General features: G+C 38.2%; 2 protein-coding genes across 2 annotated transcripts; both read right to left on the bottom strand.

Moving 5' to 3' along the window:
• Positions 1–320: 320 nt before the first annotated feature.
• LOC103003657 (mitochondrial fission factor-like) lies at positions 321–1,338 on the bottom strand. Its single transcript, XM_057540270.1, has one exon. It carries the CDS (start codon positions 1,113–1,115, stop codon positions 321–323), a length of 795 nt encoding a protein of 264 aa, XP_057396253.1. The 5' UTR covers positions 1,116–1,338.
• Positions 1,339–7,569: 6,231 nt separating this feature from the next.
• On the bottom strand, positions 7,570–8,697 carry LOC103003368 (neuropeptide Y receptor type 6-like). The gene is given in 3 exon segments (XM_028163984.1): positions 7,570–8,334; positions 8,337–8,609; positions 8,611–8,697. Coding segments are annotated over 3 exon segments (1,125 nt in total).
• Positions 8,698–18,829: the final 10,132 nt, after the last annotated feature.

The raw sequence follows: 18,829 nt of genomic DNA, 5'->3' as shown, positions 1-18,829 counted from the left end.
AGATTTGTTATCGCTAGATTTATTCTACATCTACAGTTTGCAAATATTGATTGAACTCCAACTTTGTGCCAGATGCTATGCTTGGCGCTGGAACCACTGCAGTGAATAAGACCCAGTCTCTGCCTTCAAGGAGTTCATGTCTTGTGGATGTAAACAGGCCTTCATCGTTATGCATGGTAGCTATCTATACACGGGGTACTACGAGAGCAGGGGGATCGTAACAGCCCTGGGAGATTAGAGAAGATTTTTTTTTTTTTAAGTTTGCAAATTCTTTATATTTCCAGCTGTTGAGACAATATTTTTGAGAGTTGAGGTTACCTCTAGCGGTGAAACCAGAGCCAACTATTAAGCAGCCAGAAGGCTACAGTAATTGAATACATGACCATTTCTCTTTTAGCACGTTCTTTGTTCTCCTCTTCCAGAAGTTGTAGACGTCTATTTAGTTTGATTATCTGTCGTCTTAATGAAGCTGCGTCTACAACAGTCATGTCATCTGAGGTTCCTTCAATCGTTGTATCTATATTTGAAATGCCATACCTGGCGTTGTCATGATGAGGGTTAGAGGTGGCGGCAGCAGACCCACCACGCAACACAGGTATGGAGTCAGTCCTGACCAGCTGTCCATTTTGACGAACAGCATTTTCACTCATAGAGCGCTCTCTTTTTAGCCTGCCAACTGCACGGATTTCTTCATTTTGAGAGGTTGGAGGAGGTTTTTCTAAATCCAGAAAATCTAGTGGTCTTTCACTTAGCGTAAGTACACGAAGTGGTGTTTTTAGTGCCAGAGGTTTGAAGGGAGTTGACTGTATAAGGTCAAGATCTGCTGGTCTTGAAAATGGAATGTCTTCATTATTTCCTGCTACAACAATTCTCTCTGGAACCTGCATAATCACACTAGCATTTGAAACTCCTTCTTGGAATCCTTGTTCCAGGTCAGCATTTGGTGGTGCTACCTTTAATTTTTCCGGGACCCTCATTCGCTGACTAATACCTTCGGTGTATTCCATTTCATATTGAATTCGACTAATTTCCGCCATTTCAGCAGCACTGGGAGAAGGAAATGCTGCCCCACTCACTCTTCCTAGTGATGTGTCATTGCTTGTTCTTTTACTCATTTTTAATACAGTAAATACACGTTTATAATAGCTATTAGAATACTGCCTCCCTGTAGTTCAGTTTACTTTACACAACAGTTCCCCTACAGATCTGAATTTTTTTGGAGTTGTACGAAACAACACGGAAACTGCTTTTCCAGAAATGTGTACCAACTACTGCTTGCTTTTTGGCATTATCTGTTTCTGTGCTTCATATTAAATCCTTTAACTTGCTTCAATATGCATGTGCTGGATTTGGAGCCACTTTTGTCCCCCTGGGCCTGCTGAAAGTCCCTGGAGAGGACCGCCGCTCGCCGGCTCCTGGGGCGCTCGGGTGGGCGCTGTCAGAGGCCGTTGGCCGAGCGCACAGAGGCGCCCGGGCAAATCACCGGCCAGAGAGGCCCGCAGCGGGCGGGGAAAGACCTAGAGAAGATTTTTGAGAAACGTTTAAGCCGAGTCCCAAAGCACTCGGGTTTTGGTAGTTTATTGACATTACTATAATCTGTGTAATTAGGCTTATGTCTTTATACTCTCATTGGATAATTAATAAAACATAGGTTTGAGAACATTCAGGCATTCAATAATTTGTGGGTAATGACTGCCTAGCTTGTATTTTAAGAAATAACTTTTAAAATCTGTATTAAATGCTTTTCCTTGCCTAGTCCTATCTTAAATACTCTGAGTGGGTAGTGTGGGGCTGGTATAGAAGGAATAAAAGATGTAGGTTAACGTCTCTGAAAGTTCACAGTCTAGTTGAGAAGAACAGATTTCTCTACCTAAAACAGAGGATCACAGGAAACAGTCGGTGACCAGATGGAAGATGGATGTGTTCCTGTCACTGGCATCACACATCCTTTCACTTCTTCCGCAGGGCAAATACTATCCCAGCATCAACAAGGAGTTTGATTTGGACACAGTAACAGGGGAAACAGACCTGCCTTGCCTTCCTTAACCCCCTGGAAACACTCGTCATCTCATTTCTCCAGTTTACTGCATGAGCACATTTATTGCCTAGGTGACTTCAGGGAGGATTTTAGGAATTCCTGGGCTTATCAGTGTTAAATACTCTCCCTTGACCCCTCTTCTAGAATACTTCCTCTTTTCTTCCCCAGTATATTCTCACTTATGGGTATAAAGAAAAAGTGAGTCCTCCTTTGATACCAACTCTGCCTTCATTTACTCTTAACTTTCCTTTTGGCAGCTTTCAACCTAGCCAGAAGGAAAGCCTTCAAAACCAAGACATTGAATTACCCCTCTGGTGTATTGTAAACTCTTTAAAGCCTCAACTAGACTGTAAACTCTTAAAGCTGTGTCATACTTATTCTCAACCTAATACACTGCTAAAGAAGACATAGTGAGGACTTAATACATTTATCTTGATTTATTATTCTACAAAAAACAAAGTTTACAGGAAGAGAGGTTGACTTTTTTACTGGGCTGACGAATTATATACTCTTCCTCCTTAGCACAGAGTGAGGGACAGTTTCTTTAAATTGAAGCCTCTGTAAATCAACTATACTCCAATATAAAATAAAAGTTAAATTAAAAAAGTAAAATATGGGACTTCCCTGGTGGTCCAGTGGTTAAGACTCCGCCTTCCAATGCAGGGGGCGTGGGTTTGATCCCCGGTCGGGGAACTGAGATCCCACGTGCCCTGTGGTGCAGCCAAAAAATTAAAAATAAATAAACAAATAAAGTAATGACTGTTTATTTATTATTTTGAAGCTAAAGTGGGTTTTATTGTTGCTTGTTTTTAAAGTTTTTATTGGCGTATAGTTGCTTTACAATGTTGTGTTGGTTTCTACTGTACAGTAAAGTGAATCAGCTGTACGTATACATATATCCCCTCTTTTTTGGGATGGGATTTTCTTCCTATTTAGGTCACCAAAAAAGCATTGAGTAGAGTTCTCTGTGCTATAGGTAGGTTCTCATTAGTTATCTGTTTTATACATAGTATCAATAGTGTATATATGTCAATTCCAATTTCCCAATTCAAGTAATGACAATTTTAAAAAAAAGAAATACTAAAAGCAACAAAATGAAAAGGCAACCTACAGAATGGGAGAAAATATTCACACACACACAAAAATGAGGCCTCATGCTTGTTGCTCTGTCAAGTTATTTACACCTTTTTCAGAATATTACATTTCCATTGTAGAAAAATATGCACCATACGTATTTAAACCACATTTGGGTATTCGTTATGTTGGATCATTTATGTTGTTGATTCTCTGTTAGAAATTATCTGGGGGATCTTTAGAAACTGTCAGAGAGAAAACTGAGGGAACTCATTGCAGGATGTATTAGCATTTTCTCATTCAGCTCTGGTTCAGTAGGCAGACACGTACATCCCACTAATAGTCATCTTTTCTGGAAACTTTTAAAGATAAGAGAAATTACTCTCAATCCAAAATGATTTGAGGTCAGGAGACAGAGGAACAGATATTTGGATCACTGGCTAGTGGGAACTGTGTTTGCATGGCTATCAGGCAAACATCGTCAAGTTCCAGTCTCAGATAGATCCCTAGCAGGGAGAATACAGGCCCACCTGGCAACTGGGGGAGAGGCAAGTGAGAAAATGAGGCCTTATTTCATTCACCAAGTGGTTCAGTAGTAGACCAATTGGTGTGCACCATCCACAAATGCTGCAGAAACAGTATGGTAGACTTTCCTGAAATCTTTCCTTGTTTACTCTCAAAAATGCATTTTACCTCCACTGGGTAAGCACGACGCTTGGTTTATATTCTCATTATACCTTCCTAAGTAGCTACTTATAGACCTGTGCTCTCCCATCTGTCAGAATGAAAATCCCAACAAATGGGACCTAATGAAACTTAAAAGCTTTTGCACAGCAAAGGAAACCATAAACAAGACCAAAAGACAACCCTCAGAATGGGAGAAAATATTTGCAAACGAAGCAAATGACAAAGGATTAATATCCACAATTTACAAGCAGCTCATGTAGCTCAATAACAAAAAAACAAACAACCCAATCCAAAAATGGGCAGAAGACCTAAATAGACATTTCTCCAAAGAAAATATACAGATTGCCAACAAACACATGAAAGAATGCTCAACATCATTAATCATTAGAGAAATGCAAATCAAAACTACAATGAGACATCATCTCACACCGGTCAGAATGGCCATCATCAAAAAATCTAGAAACAATAAATGCTGGAGGGGGTGTGGAGGAAAGGGAACCCTCTTGCACTGTTGGTGGGAATGTAAATTGATACAGCCACTATGGAGAACAGTATGGAGGTTCCTTAAAAAACTACAAATAGAACTACCATCCGACCCAGCAATCCCACTACTGGGCATATACCCTGACTAAACCATAGTTCAAAAAGAGTCATGTACCAAAATGTTCATTGCAGCTCTATTTACAATAGCCAGGACATGGAAGCATCTTAAGTGTCCATCAACAGATGAATGGATAAAGAATATGTGGCACATATATACAATGGAATATTCCTCAGCCATAAAAAGAAACGAAATTGAGTTATTTGTAGTGAGGTGGATGGAGTTAGAGTCTGTCATACAGAGTGAAGTAAGTCAGAAAGAGAAAAACAAATATCGTATGCTAACACATATATATGGAATCTAAGAAAAAAAAAAAAAGGTCATGAAGAACCTAGTGGCAAGACGGGAATAAAGACACAGACCTACTAGAGAATGGACTTGAGGATATGGGGAAGGGGAAGGGTAAGCTGTGACAAAGTGAGAGAGTGGCATGGACATATGTACACTACCAAACTTAAAATAGATAGCTAGTGGGAAGCAGCCGCATAGCACAGGGAGATCAGCTCAGTGGTTTGTGCCCATCTAGAGGGGTGGGATAGGGAGGGTGTAGGAGGGAGGGAGATGCAAGAGGGAAGAGATATGGGAACATATGTATATGTATAACTGATTCACTTTGTTATAAAGCAGAAACTAACACACCATTGTAAAGCAATTATACTCCAATAAAGATGTTAAAAAAAAAAAAAAAGAATGAAAATCCCTTACAGGTAAAAGCATGCATTAAAACTACAGTTAATTCACTACTTTTTTGAGGAAAAAATAAACCCAAGAAAGACTACTATTGTTTTTTAATTAAAAAAATTATTTCATATTGGAGTATAGTTGATTAGCAATGATGTGTTAGTTACAGGTGTATAGTAAAGTGATTCAGTTATACCCAAACAAGTATCCATTCTTTTTCAAATTCTTCTCCCACTTAGGTTATTACAGAATATTTTGCCAAGTTCCCTGTGCTATACAGTAGGCCCTTGTTGGCTATCTATTTTAAATATAGTAGTGTGTACATGTCAATCCCAAACTCCCAATTTATCCCTCCCCCCCATTTCCCCCAGTAATCATAAATTCGTTCTCTAAGCCTGTGAGTGTTTGTTTTGTAAATAAGTTCATTTGTATCATTTTTTTAAGATTCTGCATGTAAGTGATATCATATGATATTTGTCTTTCTCTTTCTGACTTACTTCACTTAGTATGATAATCTCCAGGTCCATCCATGTTGCTGCAAATGGCAATGCAAAAGACTATAATTGATAGTTATGTCATTCGTGACTTTTATTTCATTAAAGCTCAAGAAAAGTTCAGAAGAAAAGACAGAACAGTTTTATTGGAGAAGGAAATAGTTCTTATCATGGAGCCAGAAAGAGCACTATAATATTTAGGAACAGATTGGAGATCTCTTGTGACTGCTCGGGGTGGGGTGCCAGGGTTAGAGGAGCCCAGGTGTTTGTGTTTGGGTGAGGGGAGAGGATGGTATCAGAGTTTGATGAAAGCCCTTTCCTGCTTTCAGTGGCTTGGTCTAAATCTGTTTAGTAGTGGACACTAGAATCATTCTATCTTTACCAAGTAAGTAAAATATCGCATTGGATCTTAGTTATAGTATATATTAACCACTGTCAGAAGAGATAGAAATAGTATCTAGGGGGAGCTGTTTTCTGGGCTAAGGGGATGCAGCTGTACCTTTAGGATTCTAAACTGACACCATTTGAAGTTGGTTTTTAGATAAGAGCTTTTATTTGCAGCTAATACTGTGATACTGTTACATTTTATTTCTGTTGGGTATCCTGCAGTGCTTTTTTTGTTCATTTTCCCCAAAATGATATATCAGAGAGAATAGAAATCCTGAAGAGAAGGAAAAGCTAGATGGAGGGAAGGAGAGAGGAGGGAGAAACAGAGACAGAGCGGGGAAGGGGAGAGAGAGAGAGAAAAGATTTTTCAGGAGGGGAAAATATGGAGATTAATGTGGAAAAAAAACTACACACACAATTGAAAAATCACAGGTATTTAGAGAAACATTACCTTTTATTCAAAAGAAAGAAGAAAATATGGTTACATTTTTAACATACAAATAAGCTGCAGCCCCAGTTTAATAGGGAGATGTATCCGAGGAAGAGATAAAGCCTGTCATCATTTAGTAAAAGTCATTGAGCTAATTTGAACAGTAGCTTAGTATCCTTTTTGAAGACAATCTAGCTGATTCTCTATTTAAGTGACTCTATAGGGATGAGGGATATTTTTAAAATGTTTAAGTCATAAGATATGCAAGAGGTTTTAAAAAATCTGGAGCTAACTTTAAGAGTGTTACTGATGAAGTTCATCAGACCCAATGATAGAGTCATAATAACCCCTACTTAATATACATAAAGAATTAGAGATAAAAAGTCATTTTGTAATGAAAGCTCTATCTACATTGGCCATTAATAAGTTAATGTGATTTGAGCATAATTGGAGTGCTAAAGAGTTTGTGACCAGTTCTAGTGGCACTAATAGCATTGTTAGTGAAGAAAATGTACTGTTGTCATAAACTAGAGAATCTGACTCAGGCATGTGAATTAATTATAATTACAATACTTAGTTTAAATGTTAAGTTAAAACCATTCCTTCAACTTCCAATCCAAACTCAGTTAGCTAATTAGTAAATTATAATAGGGGTCTTTCTGACATTGCTAATTAGTTGAATAGTTACATGGTTGAAAGTTACAATTTCTATATCTGAAAGTGGAATTGCTTCAGCACTAAGGAGATATATATAGTATTGTTTTCAGTGGGCACGTCATTAGTAATAACTCTTGTGGATATTCTATTGAATAACAATATCTGGGAATTTTGTTCCCCAGCCATCAGTGTTCCTTGCCTCTCTTGCTTTCTCACTGTCATTCTTTGTCACAAATGATGGCAGCTAGGTGTGTGAGTTATTATTCTTCTAAGAGAAAAGGGTGATGTGCGCACGTGCACACACACGTGTGTGTGTGTGTGTGTGTGTGTGTGTGTGTGTGTTTGTATTGGGTGGATATATGAGACAGATAGGTCTGGCCTAAAGCAAAACTGGTTAGCATAAAGTTGCTTTTTAAAAAATTTTTTTAGTTCTGGCTTCTTCTGCATCTTGCCTTATCCCCAGCCATTACCTCCCCATCTCTCACATAAGAAGGGCTTTAGCATTAAGTGTTAGCAGTTTTTATATACTTCTTGATGTATGAGCTAATCTTAATGATCCCTTGGATTCATCTGTGTGCGTACTGGAGATGGCAATATTTTGATATCTTTCCCGAGGTGCAAAGCACCAGCAGTGGTGAATAAGCAACACCAGGTCCTTCTGGAAATTTTTGTTGAGAAAGCCATAAAACAGAGGATGTATACATGTAGAAACCATAGCAATCAAGTGGCAAAATACAAATACCAGGTCATGGTGGCAGCTCATCAGGACCTCATGATACCAGTCAAAGATGACCTTGAAGATGTTCAAGGGAAGCCAGCAGACCCCAAAGGTTACCGCAGTAGAAATCAACATCGTGTTGATCCTCTTGTTCTCCCTGACCCAGCTCTCACTTTCCCTCTTCTTGTCTACTTTCCCATTTCTCCTGCAGAGGCAGATAACAATCTTCAGGTAGCAGATGAGGGTGAAGCTCAGAGGGACACAATATTGCAGCATAAACAGGGAGGTTGTAAAGAGGAGCCAGTTCATTTTGGAGGGCCAGTTCTCTACACAGGCCACCTGCTGGGTGTAGAGGTCAGTGGGAAGAGAGAGGTTTTGGAAGGGCTCATGGGTGAGGTGGTAGGACAGGAAGAAGGGAATAGACAACAGAAGGGAAAATAGCCAAATCAATGTGATACCCCAGTAGGCGTGAGCTACACTGCGTTTCCAGCCCCGAGGGTTCACAATCAGCTGATATCTTTCAACAGCAGTTAACACAAGTGAGAATATGGACACAGAGACACTGTGCATATGGAGACACTATGCGCATAGGAGGTGCGTTTGCACATGATATCCCCAAATATCCAGTGATCCATCAGAGTGTAGATGATAGTAAAAGGGATGTACATGACACATACCAAGATGTCAGAGAGGGAGAGATTGGTGTACAGTATGTTGGTGACATTCTGAGCTTCTCTCTGCTTCTTAAAGATGATAATAATGAGAGAGAGGTTTCCAAAAAAGTCCATGATTAAGATCACAGTATAGACTATGAGTAATAGGAGCAAGGCTAGGGAAGTGGGGTCTACAGGACTCAAAGTAGAAAGATGCAGAGTTGTTGCTCTTTATACTGGTTTTATTAGATACTGGATGGTTTAGGAAAAGTTCCATCATGTCAGAGTTGTAAGAAGAGCTTTTCTAAGCTTACTTGTATTATGGCTGGATATTTTGGCCATCAGTTCTTGGAAAGAACTTTGCTCTGAGTCTTTCAATGAGTGATTGGTAGGGTTTAGTCTTCCTCTTTGTCTGCTTGATGGAAATACATGAATGACTTGAGTAAGCTCTTGAGATCCTAAAAAATTAAACAGAACCCAGAAAATTAATGCAAGTTCTTAACAACCTGGACAATTCTATAGGTGGAACAATGTCCCTGAGAGTACATAGAGAGATATCCAGAGAGTCTCTGTATCCTTGCCTTCCTTTCATCTCAGGGTGTTTTATTTGTCCCAACAGTATAATCTTTAGAGATAATGAGAAAGGGAATGCCACAGCATTCTGTTAACTACATAAGGTAGCTCAAAGGTATCTTTCCATCCCTATCACCTTCTGTCTTTTTTGTATATGTGTGCTGTGGAGGCCAGAGTACTATGTTTAGAGTTGGGCTCCACTTGGAGCATCACTGTTTGGTGTCTGTATGACTTTGACATAAGTTAATTACCCTTATGGCTCAGTTTTTTAAAGCTGTAAAATGGGGATAAACAATGTATTTCTGTGTTGTTGTGAGGACTAAATGAGATCACGCAACTGAATTTGTTGCTCACGCCCAACGTAGAGCATATAGTATGTGTTCAGTATATGTGTGCTGAATAAAATTTGTCAGTTCCACTCCCCAGAGCTAGTCTATAGCCTTAAGCCTGGGGGCTAGACTCCCAGATCATGCCCGCTATGGAACAGCACATGGCTTCCCCTCTTTTTCTTTCTTCCATTCTCTGGGGTTGAAGCCAGACTTGGCACAAGCAGTTTCTGGGTACATGGCTCAGATTCTAGAGATCAAGCAAAGGTAGCTAGTGCCTAGTGAGCTATTACTCAGAATTAACCTTATTTAGAAAGCATTCCCTCAGTTTTCTTTTCCTTTGGGTCTCTTCTTTTTCTGACTTCTAGAGGAAAGGGAGTCCTTGATCCTATGGCTCAGCATGGCTTAGGGTGGTCAAATTCAGTGGAGTTATTCATACCAGGATGCACAACAGACATGGTGAATGCCCTGCCATTCCAGGTGGTGACATTTCTGGCCCAAAGAGGACATGTTGAAAGAGAGCAAAGGAAAAAAATACCCCTTATCTTGGTTTATTATTTAGGAATTTGAAGAAAACAACATAAATGGTATTGATAAAAGATAAAGAAGGACACAAGGAACTGATCTATGGTTCAGATGTGCTGTGGTGATGAGTAGAAATAGCAAAATTTGTAAACAGAGGTATTTGAGATGCAGTTTAGGGCTTGGATGATTCAGGGGTTCAACAAAATTAGAGTTCACAGATATTGGCTGAGGGAAATGTCAAGATAGATTTAAGCCTTTTATGACAGTCAGTGAACTAGAACTATAAATGAGAAATAGAAAACTTTGATTGTTTACTTGCCACTAAACAAGCTTCACTTGGAGGAGGAGAGGGATGAAAAGGAAATAGGCAGTGTACAGATGTACAGATACATATGGGTATGCTAGCATGAGCACTATACTTCCTGTCAGGAGACATGTCCTGCTGCTTACTAGCTTTTTTTAAAAAATAATTTTATTTATTTTATTTAGTTTTGGCTGCGTTGGGTCTTTGTTGCTGCACGCGGGCTTTCTCTAGTTGTGGCGAGCGGGGGGCTACTCTTTGTTGCGGTGTGCGGGCTTCTCATTGCAGTGGCTTCTCTTGTTGCGGAGCATGGGCTCTAGGCCTGCGGGCTTCAGTAGTTGTGGCACTCAGGCTCAGTAGTTGTGGCGCAAGGGCTTAGTTGCTCCGAGGCATGTGGGAGCTTCCCGGACCAGGGCTCGAACCCATGTCCCCTGCATTGACAGGCAGATTCTTAACCACTGCGCCACCAGGGAAGCCCTAACTAGCTTTTTGATCTTGGGCAAATCACTCCCCTTCTCTGGGCCTCAATTTCTTTATCTGTCAAATGAAATTTTAAAAATGGCCTATTTTACAAAACCAGCAAAGTCTTGTGCCTCCCAGCTCTTACTCTCTACAATAAAGAAAAACTTCCTGTGAACCTTGCAAAGTTAGGTCTGAATAACAGTTTTCTGTTTACAGATTTGGAAATTCATACAGTTTTGCAGATTTCCTAGCAGTTTGGTAATAGAGATGGGAATAAACATCGGAAACCCTTGTGTTGCCCATTCTTATTGATCTGGGTTGTCTGGGCCAGGTGAATGAGTATCACTCACCACCCTGCAACAGCAGGTCTAAAACTTAGTAGAGATCCCTCTACTCTCTCCTATAATGATTAATAGCAAAGTACAAATTAGTTCCCCAGTCTATAAATTCCTACAGAGGCTTGAAGCTCAAAAGGTCAGATGGGCCTCATCTCGGGGGGGAATCAAAGGGGAGTGCTGGAGTTACATTATCCAGTGCCCTGTTTACAATTCAGAGAAGATTAACAAGTAAATCCCCAATATGGACTTTGAATGGCAGTGTGGGATTTACACTTTACGTAATTGGTAACTATTAAGTTAAAATATTTAAATCTTGCCTATCTGGAAGCAAAGTAATGCTAAGCCTTGATTCATAAAAAAATTCTTGGGATACATTTCTATTTTAGGAAAGTTCATCTTTGGCTTGTTTGGTTGCAAATGACCCCCAAAGATGTGAGATCTCAAATTACCAAGTGATATTTTGCCCCAAAATATGAGTAGCATATGGCAGAGGTAGGTAGTCTTCAATCTTTCAACTTGATTGTATCTAGATATGCTCATGAGGCACATACCTTGAACTGGCTCTGTTTATACCTTTTAATGCAAAAGTACAGCATTACATTACACATTTTTTGGTAGTTTTGTGTTTAAAAGTTTCAAGATGAACAAAATAAAAGCTTTACTCTGCCAGAGTCTGCATATGCATATTTATTTCTGTATCTGAATGTCTTTTTGTGTGTGTGTGTCTTTCTTTCTGTCTCTATTCATACAATTCTTTTTTGGGCTGGGGGGAGGTGTTGGGGGTAGAGTTTGTGTGTCTGCCCCTTGGTCTATGTGTGTTTTCTCCTTACCTCTCATTATCTTCCTCCCTTTCTGCCTATCTGCCTTATTCTCTTCTCTGTTTCCTCCTTTCCCTTAATTATCCATAACACAGAAAAACTAAAGCATATTTTAGATTATCTCTTATATTTTATTTGGTGCTATGGTGTTTTGACCTGGAAGAAACTCTATAGGTATTTTAATATACCCCTCCCATTTGACAGATGTTGTGGCTTTGCAGTTAATTACTGGCAGAACAGGGACCAGAGCCTTAGTCTCCTGCTTCTTGGAGAGTTCCATGCTCTTTCCACTATTTTCTGCTACCTCCTGTTTTATATTTCTTGAAGAAATTTCTGTATTTGTTGTTCTTAATTTTAAAAGCAGGTGAGCAGAACATTTTCTTTTATATTAAAAAATTTCCTTATGTAATTTCAAAGAGCCTGTGGCCTCGGGCAAAGTGAAGTTTTGCATCCCCACCCTCCAAGTATGTATGTGAGGGTCCCAAAATAGTGCAGGATCACACTGCAAGAACTCTCTCTCCTTTTCCTTAAGCCTCTAGGAATATAGAATCTATGGCTGTGTTGGTGCAAATAACATCTCACACTTGTTTAGAGCTTAATTTGTCTAAAGTACTACCCCATTTATTTATTCACTCAAGAATTTAAGTGCTATGAAAAGATGCTCAACATCACTAATTATTAGAGAAATGCAAATCAAAACCACAATGAGGTATCACCTCACACTGGTCAGAATGGCCATCATCAAAATGTCTACAAATGATAAACGCAGGAGAGGGTGTGGAGAAAAGGAAACCCTCTTGCACTGTTGGTGGGAATGTAAATTGATACAGCCACTATGGAAAACAGTATGGAGTTTCCTTAAAAAGCAAACAATAGAGCTACCATATTATCCAGTAATCCCATTCCTGGGCATATATCCAGAAAAGATGAAAACTCTGTTTGAAAAGACACATGCACCCCAGTGTTCATAGCAGCACTATTAACGGTAGCCAAGAAATGGAAACAAACCAAGTGCCCATCAACAGACGATTGGTTTAAGAAGATGTGGTATATATATATACAATGGAATATTGCTCAGCCATAAGAAAGACTGAAATAGTGTCATTTGCAGCAACATGAATGAACCTAGAGAATATCATACCAAGTGTAGCCAGTCAGAGAAAGATAAATATTATATGATATCATTTACATGTGGAATCTAAAAAATAGTACAAATGAATCTGTATACAAAACAGAAACAGACTCACAGACGTAGAAAACAAACTTAGGGTTAACAAAGGGAAAGGGAGAGGGGGACAGATAAATTAGGAGTGTAGAATTAACAAATTAACTAGTATAGGAGAATAATATAAACTACTATACATAAAATAGGTAAGCAACAAAGATTTACTGCATAGCACAGGGAACTCTATTCAATATCTTGTAATAACCTATAATGGAAGAGAATCTGAGAAAAATGTATATATGACTGAATCACTTTGCTGTACAGCTGAAACTAACACAATATTGTAAATCAACTCTACTTCAATTACAATTTTAAAAACGAATTTAAGTACTGACAAGGTGGGTTATCTTATTTGATCGCAACAGCAGTCCTGTACTCTACTTTAATTCTGACTTTACAAACATGGCAACTAAGACCCAGTGACTTGCTCATGGTTGCATAGTTAATAGCAAAGCCAGGAATAGGACTTCTACTTTCTAAACCATACACAAAGTAATATTTCTAGTTTATTTGGGTCATTTCTTAAAATCAATCAAATTAATCATTTGTGTTCCATGAAAACAAGTAGAACTTGAATCTCTGTAAAGGCACATCTTATAGTTTTCCCTCAGAACAAACTACTATGTTAAGTAACCATAAGAAGCATCAAGAAACAAATGCTTACTCTTTCACAGCCTTATAAAAGTGTAATTGGCCTGGTTATTCTATATTGTGCAAACTCCTTATCCTACTCAACTATTCACCCATTCCCCCCAAATCAGATTTTACATCTATCTATTGCAGAAATGTGTGCTTTTAAGATTTGGGGGTAACATTATAGTTTTATTACATGTACTTTGATTTTCTCTGCTGGAGATGGTTTATCTGTTTTTCCTTGAATTTGACAGTTGCCTGAGTCCATATAAAATGTCAGTAGAAAATGTACACATTTCATTTTCCAGAGCCTAACAGTTACTTTTAAAATCAAGCCAATACAGATTGTCTGAATTGGCTTTAATTTTCCATGGAGGTTAATGACTGAACTTTTCATTATTGGGAATGTTGAGGCTTTTAATTCTTAAAATAACAACACATTAAATGTATAAAGAAAGGAGAGCTAAACTCTGCCAATGAATATAAGTATACCAGGTTTTAAGTTTATTTACAAACAGATGAACAAAAAGTAATGAAAACTCCATTTTGCCAATACTAGCATTTCGTGATTTGTTTTGATAATTTCTTTACAATGGTGCATTTTAAAGCTGTGAGATTGTTTTTCAGATCACATAAGCAAGAGACATCCGGTATAATTAGGCCTGAACATACAACAGTTCTAATTTTTAATGATCTTCACATACTTAGAAATGGGATTATTTTAACATGAAAAGAATATTTGAAAAACATACTTGCAAGATTTTTATTTAGCATTTTAGAGGTTTGTTTCCCAGTTTCTTACCTGTTGGAAATTTCTGGCTCTGTTGCTATTCTTTTCATCTTCTACATGTTTTCTTTCTTCATTTCCATGATTATTTTTCTAAGTTTATTTTTATGTCAAAAGATGACATGTCAGCCACCTGTCCAAGCCATAACATGCCCCTCCCCCTTCTTGGCTTATTTATCCATTAAACGATCTATAGCTTCAGAAGCTGCTTCCAGAGTTGAAATCATTGCACAGAAGATCAAGCTCAGGAATCCATTAGGATCTGAAGGCCACTGAAGAGTCAGAAGGGAGGAGTCAGGAGTCACAGCAGCAGTGATATTAGATGGAGCTATTTACAAGATGTGTTCAAAATGTTACTTTCAGTCATCTTATAGAGATGGTAATAAGAGTGCATGTGAAAATCTGTGGCATTTTCTGGTATGTATACATATGTTTTGTACTTTAAAAAAATAGCTTTGCCAAAATCATACATTTAATTTAAATATTCCTGGAAAATTATTCATAAGCATTAGTGGTTGTTCTTAGAGAATTTACTATCAGCTAAGAGATGGTTTTTTTTTTTTTAAAAGAATTCCAAGATACTCTTTTTTTTTTTTTAAAGACACCAATTGTACTTGAACATTTGTTACTTTTTTAAAAAAATTAATTAATTAATTTATTTATTTTTGGCTGTGTTGGTCTTCGTTTCTGTGCGAGGGCTTTCTCTAGTTGTGGCAAGCGGGGGCCACTGTTCATCGTGGGGCACGGGCCTCTCACTATCGCGGCCTCTCTTGTTGGGAGCACAGGCTCCAGACGCGCAGGCTCAGTAGTTGTGGCTCATGGGCCCAGTTGCTCCGCGGCATGTGGGATCTTCCCAGACCAGGGCTCGAACCCGTGTTCCCTGCATTAGCAGGCAGATTCTCAACCACTGCGCCACCAGGGAAGCCCCCAAGAGATGGGTTTTATTCCTGATTTTGCTATAATTTATGAGACTAATGAAAATGCTTTTAAAATTAAAGTTAACCTAAGTTCCCTAGGAAAGTTGTGTATTATTAAATAAGATTTTCATCAAGCACTTTGAAACTGACAACAACTAAGCTTCTTAAATAAAAGTGGGGACTGAAAAGCCCTCTTCTGTATTTGAAAGATTATTACAAGAGGGGGCTGTTCCTCACTGTTACAAAAGACTGAAAAGTGAGATTTCAATGAAATATAAGAAGTATTTCCTTATAGTGAGTGTGTTCAAAGACTTTGAGAAGCAGGGCTATGGAATATCAAGTGTGGTTGAAGATCTTTCTGACATGGCCTAGTGGATAGACTAGCAACATTTTAAAATATTTCCTAACTCAAAGATTCATTGATGGACCCCAAATTTTAGAACTAAGCCATGCAAATCAGTTCTATTTCCCTATCCAATACACCAAACTAACCAATTAAAAACTCAAAATTACCAGGCAGTCAACAACACTGAAATTATGTATCTGTGTTTTATAGAACCCTGCCAGGTCATTGGCCTGGTGGAGTATGTGGCAGGGGGTCGGGATGTGCGCTACAGGAGTGGAAGCCAACCTCCTCCTCTGTGGAAACTTGACGAGTCAAAGTAGTTCAGGGCCCATACCTCGTCTTGCCCCAGTCATCTTTTACTGGTATCCCCCTTACTTATTTATCTGTTTGTACTTGAAATATAGAGAGTAGCAAACTTTGGAGGGCTTATTAAAAAACAAATATCTTTTCTGTACATAGAACAGTGGCAATAACTAGCAGTGAGGTATTAGCATACTAATAACTTAGTATTAGCATACTAAGAGATCATCTTAGTTGTCTGTGATGTTGGTGAAGAGTTTGAGAGGCAGCTTGAGTGAGACAGAGCTGGCTTTGCACCCAGATTGTCCCATGTTACCTAACCTGGGTCACCTTGAGCTTCTCTGTGAGCTTTTGATTTCTTTTCCGTAAGGTGAATATTGCCATCTGTCTGGCAGGATTATTTTGAAGGTAAATGGTAGCACATAGTAGATATTCAGTAAGTGACAGTTATTGTTGTTTTTTAGAGTTTGCCTTAGTAGAAGTATATAATCCAGGTTAAGAGCAAAGTTAATTGTTTTCTGTTTTTGCATCCCTTCCCAAAGAAAGCCTAGAAAGAGCGTGAGATATTGGGAAATGGTGAAAACAGTTGTTTTTTAATTTTTAAGGGGATGTTTGATATAATCCTGTGCTGTCTTTATTGATGATAAAATTTAGCAAGCATTTGAGTTTTGTTTGCCTTGGTTAAAATTCACTGTTTTAATTGCAAAAGGTAGTTTTTAGGCTAACAGCCTTGGACAACAAGCAAAGTATCCAAAGAAAGAACTTAAGCCCCTGATTATTTCTCCCATCTTTCTGAAGCTCTTGCCGCTTTGTTACTTTCTCTCTCATTATATTATAAGCTTTATATTTAGTTATAAAACACATTTTATTATCTTTAATCTGCTGTGCCTTGATAAGTGTAAACTAAACCATTAGGTGATTCTCTGAGCCCATACTTTTACATATTAGGGAAAGTCAAGATTGAGGAGCATCTTGAAAAATATAAGTAGTGTCTAAACTCAAAGTCTCAGTGATCTGTGTTATAATTGATTATACTAAAAGCTTGGTAAAGAAAGGCTTTCTGTTTTTTTTTCTCACCCTGCTGAAGTTGTCTTTACCTCTGTCTTTGTTAAGAGCTGTCTCATTATAAGCATTTTTAAAAAGAAAAGCTGTTAGGATTAGCCTGCTTGAATTGATTGTTTTTTCCTTAGATTTCAGTAGATCCTAGAGGACCTATTTACTTACTAAAGCTTTAGAGTACTACCTTAAGACTTGGGGCAGAGGACAACCTGCCCTGGGTCTTTTACTTAGAGAACCCACATATCACACATGTTAAAAAAAAAATGTGTCATCTTGGTTCCAGCACTCAGCACTGGCAGAGCACAACTTGTAATTCTAAACACTTAAAAGACTAAGACCGTTCAGGCCCAAGGTACACTTCTCTCCATCACTTGCCCCATGCCCTCAGAAAATAAAGGTGATTATGTCCAGATATCATGAAGGTTATGGGCTGTTGATGTTGGTTATGGATACTGCTTTGTAGTATGGGGATGCTTTGAGTGACAGAAGTTCTTAGGTGAGAGGAAAGACTAATTAACTTAGCATAAATGAAGTAGATTCTTGTGTAATGAACTACTGTTTTCTAGTACTACTAACTACACATTTTCTTATTTTTCATTGTATTCCAATTTGTGGTTCTACTCACAAATTAAGGTGATATTTGTAACAGTGGTCCATGGCAGCTGAGGAATATTTTACAATAATAAGCAATTCATATTACTCTTAAATTTTGTACATGAAATTCCAGGCGTAATATATGTGATGCCAGTTGTTGACAGTGGCAATGGATGAGCCTTGAATCCTAGAATTGTGAGTAGTTCTATTTTTGTAAAAATATATAATAGGGGGGCTTCCCTGGCGGTCCAGTGGCTGGGACTTTGCCTTCCAGTGCAGAGGGTGCGGGTTCGATCCCTGGTTGGGGAGCTAAGATCCCAAATGCCTTGCAGCCAGGGGGCCAAAACATAGAACAGGAGCAGTGTTGTGGCGAATTCAATAAAGACTTAAAAAAAAAAAAATATATATATATATATATATATATATATATATATAATAGGATTTAATTAGTTTTTTAAAAAATTACATGAGTTTCCATTTTATTATAATAATTTTACTTAAAATTTGGTATTTGTTAATTACAATTTGTATACTGCTTTTTAATTTTATAGATAATTTTGAGCAGTTTGGAAAAAAGATAATATTTGAAAACAAATGTGAAAATAATTTTAATTTTTGATTTTTCACATTTAGTATATATTTTTTATGACAGTATCTTCAAATTTTATACATTTTGAATAAACCACATTTTCCCCCCTCCAAGTGCTTTATTTATTTAATTTTTTTATACAGCAGGTTCTTATTAGTTATCCATTTTATACATATTAGTATATATATGTCAATCCCAATCTCTCAATTCATCCCACCCCCCACCCCCTGCCGCTTTCCCCCCTTGGTGTCCATACGTTTGTTCTCTACATCTGTGTCTGTATTTCTGCCCTGCAAACAGGTTCATCTGTACCATTTTTCTAGGTTCCACATATATGCGTTAATATACGATATTTGTTTTTCTCTGACTTACTTCACTCTGTATGCCAGTCTCTAGATTCATCCATGTCTCAACAGATGACCCAATTTCGTTCCTTTTTATGGCTGAGTAATATTCCATTGTATATATGTACCACATCTTCTTTATCCATTTGTCTGTCGATGGGCATTTAGGTTGCTTCCATGACCTGGCTATTGTAAATTGTGCTGCAATGAACATTGGGGTGCATGTGTCATTTTGAATTATGGTTTTCTCTGGGTATATGCCCAGTAGTGGG

The sequence above is a fragment of the Balaenoptera acutorostrata genome, chromosome 2 (assembly GCF_949987535.1).
Source record: "Balaenoptera acutorostrata chromosome 2, mBalAcu1.1, whole genome shotgun sequence".
Lineage (NCBI taxonomy): Eukaryota > Metazoa > Chordata > Mammalia > Artiodactyla > Balaenopteridae > Balaenoptera > Balaenoptera acutorostrata.
Note: the sequence above shows the minus strand (reverse complement) of the source record. Positions and strands in the feature narration are given on the sequence as shown.

Excerpts from the sequence above, each read along its gene's own strand:
- LOC103003657 (XM_057540270.1), bottom strand. The coding sequence starts at position 1,115 with ATGAGTAAAAGAACAAGCAATGACACATCACTAGGAAGAGTGAGTGGG.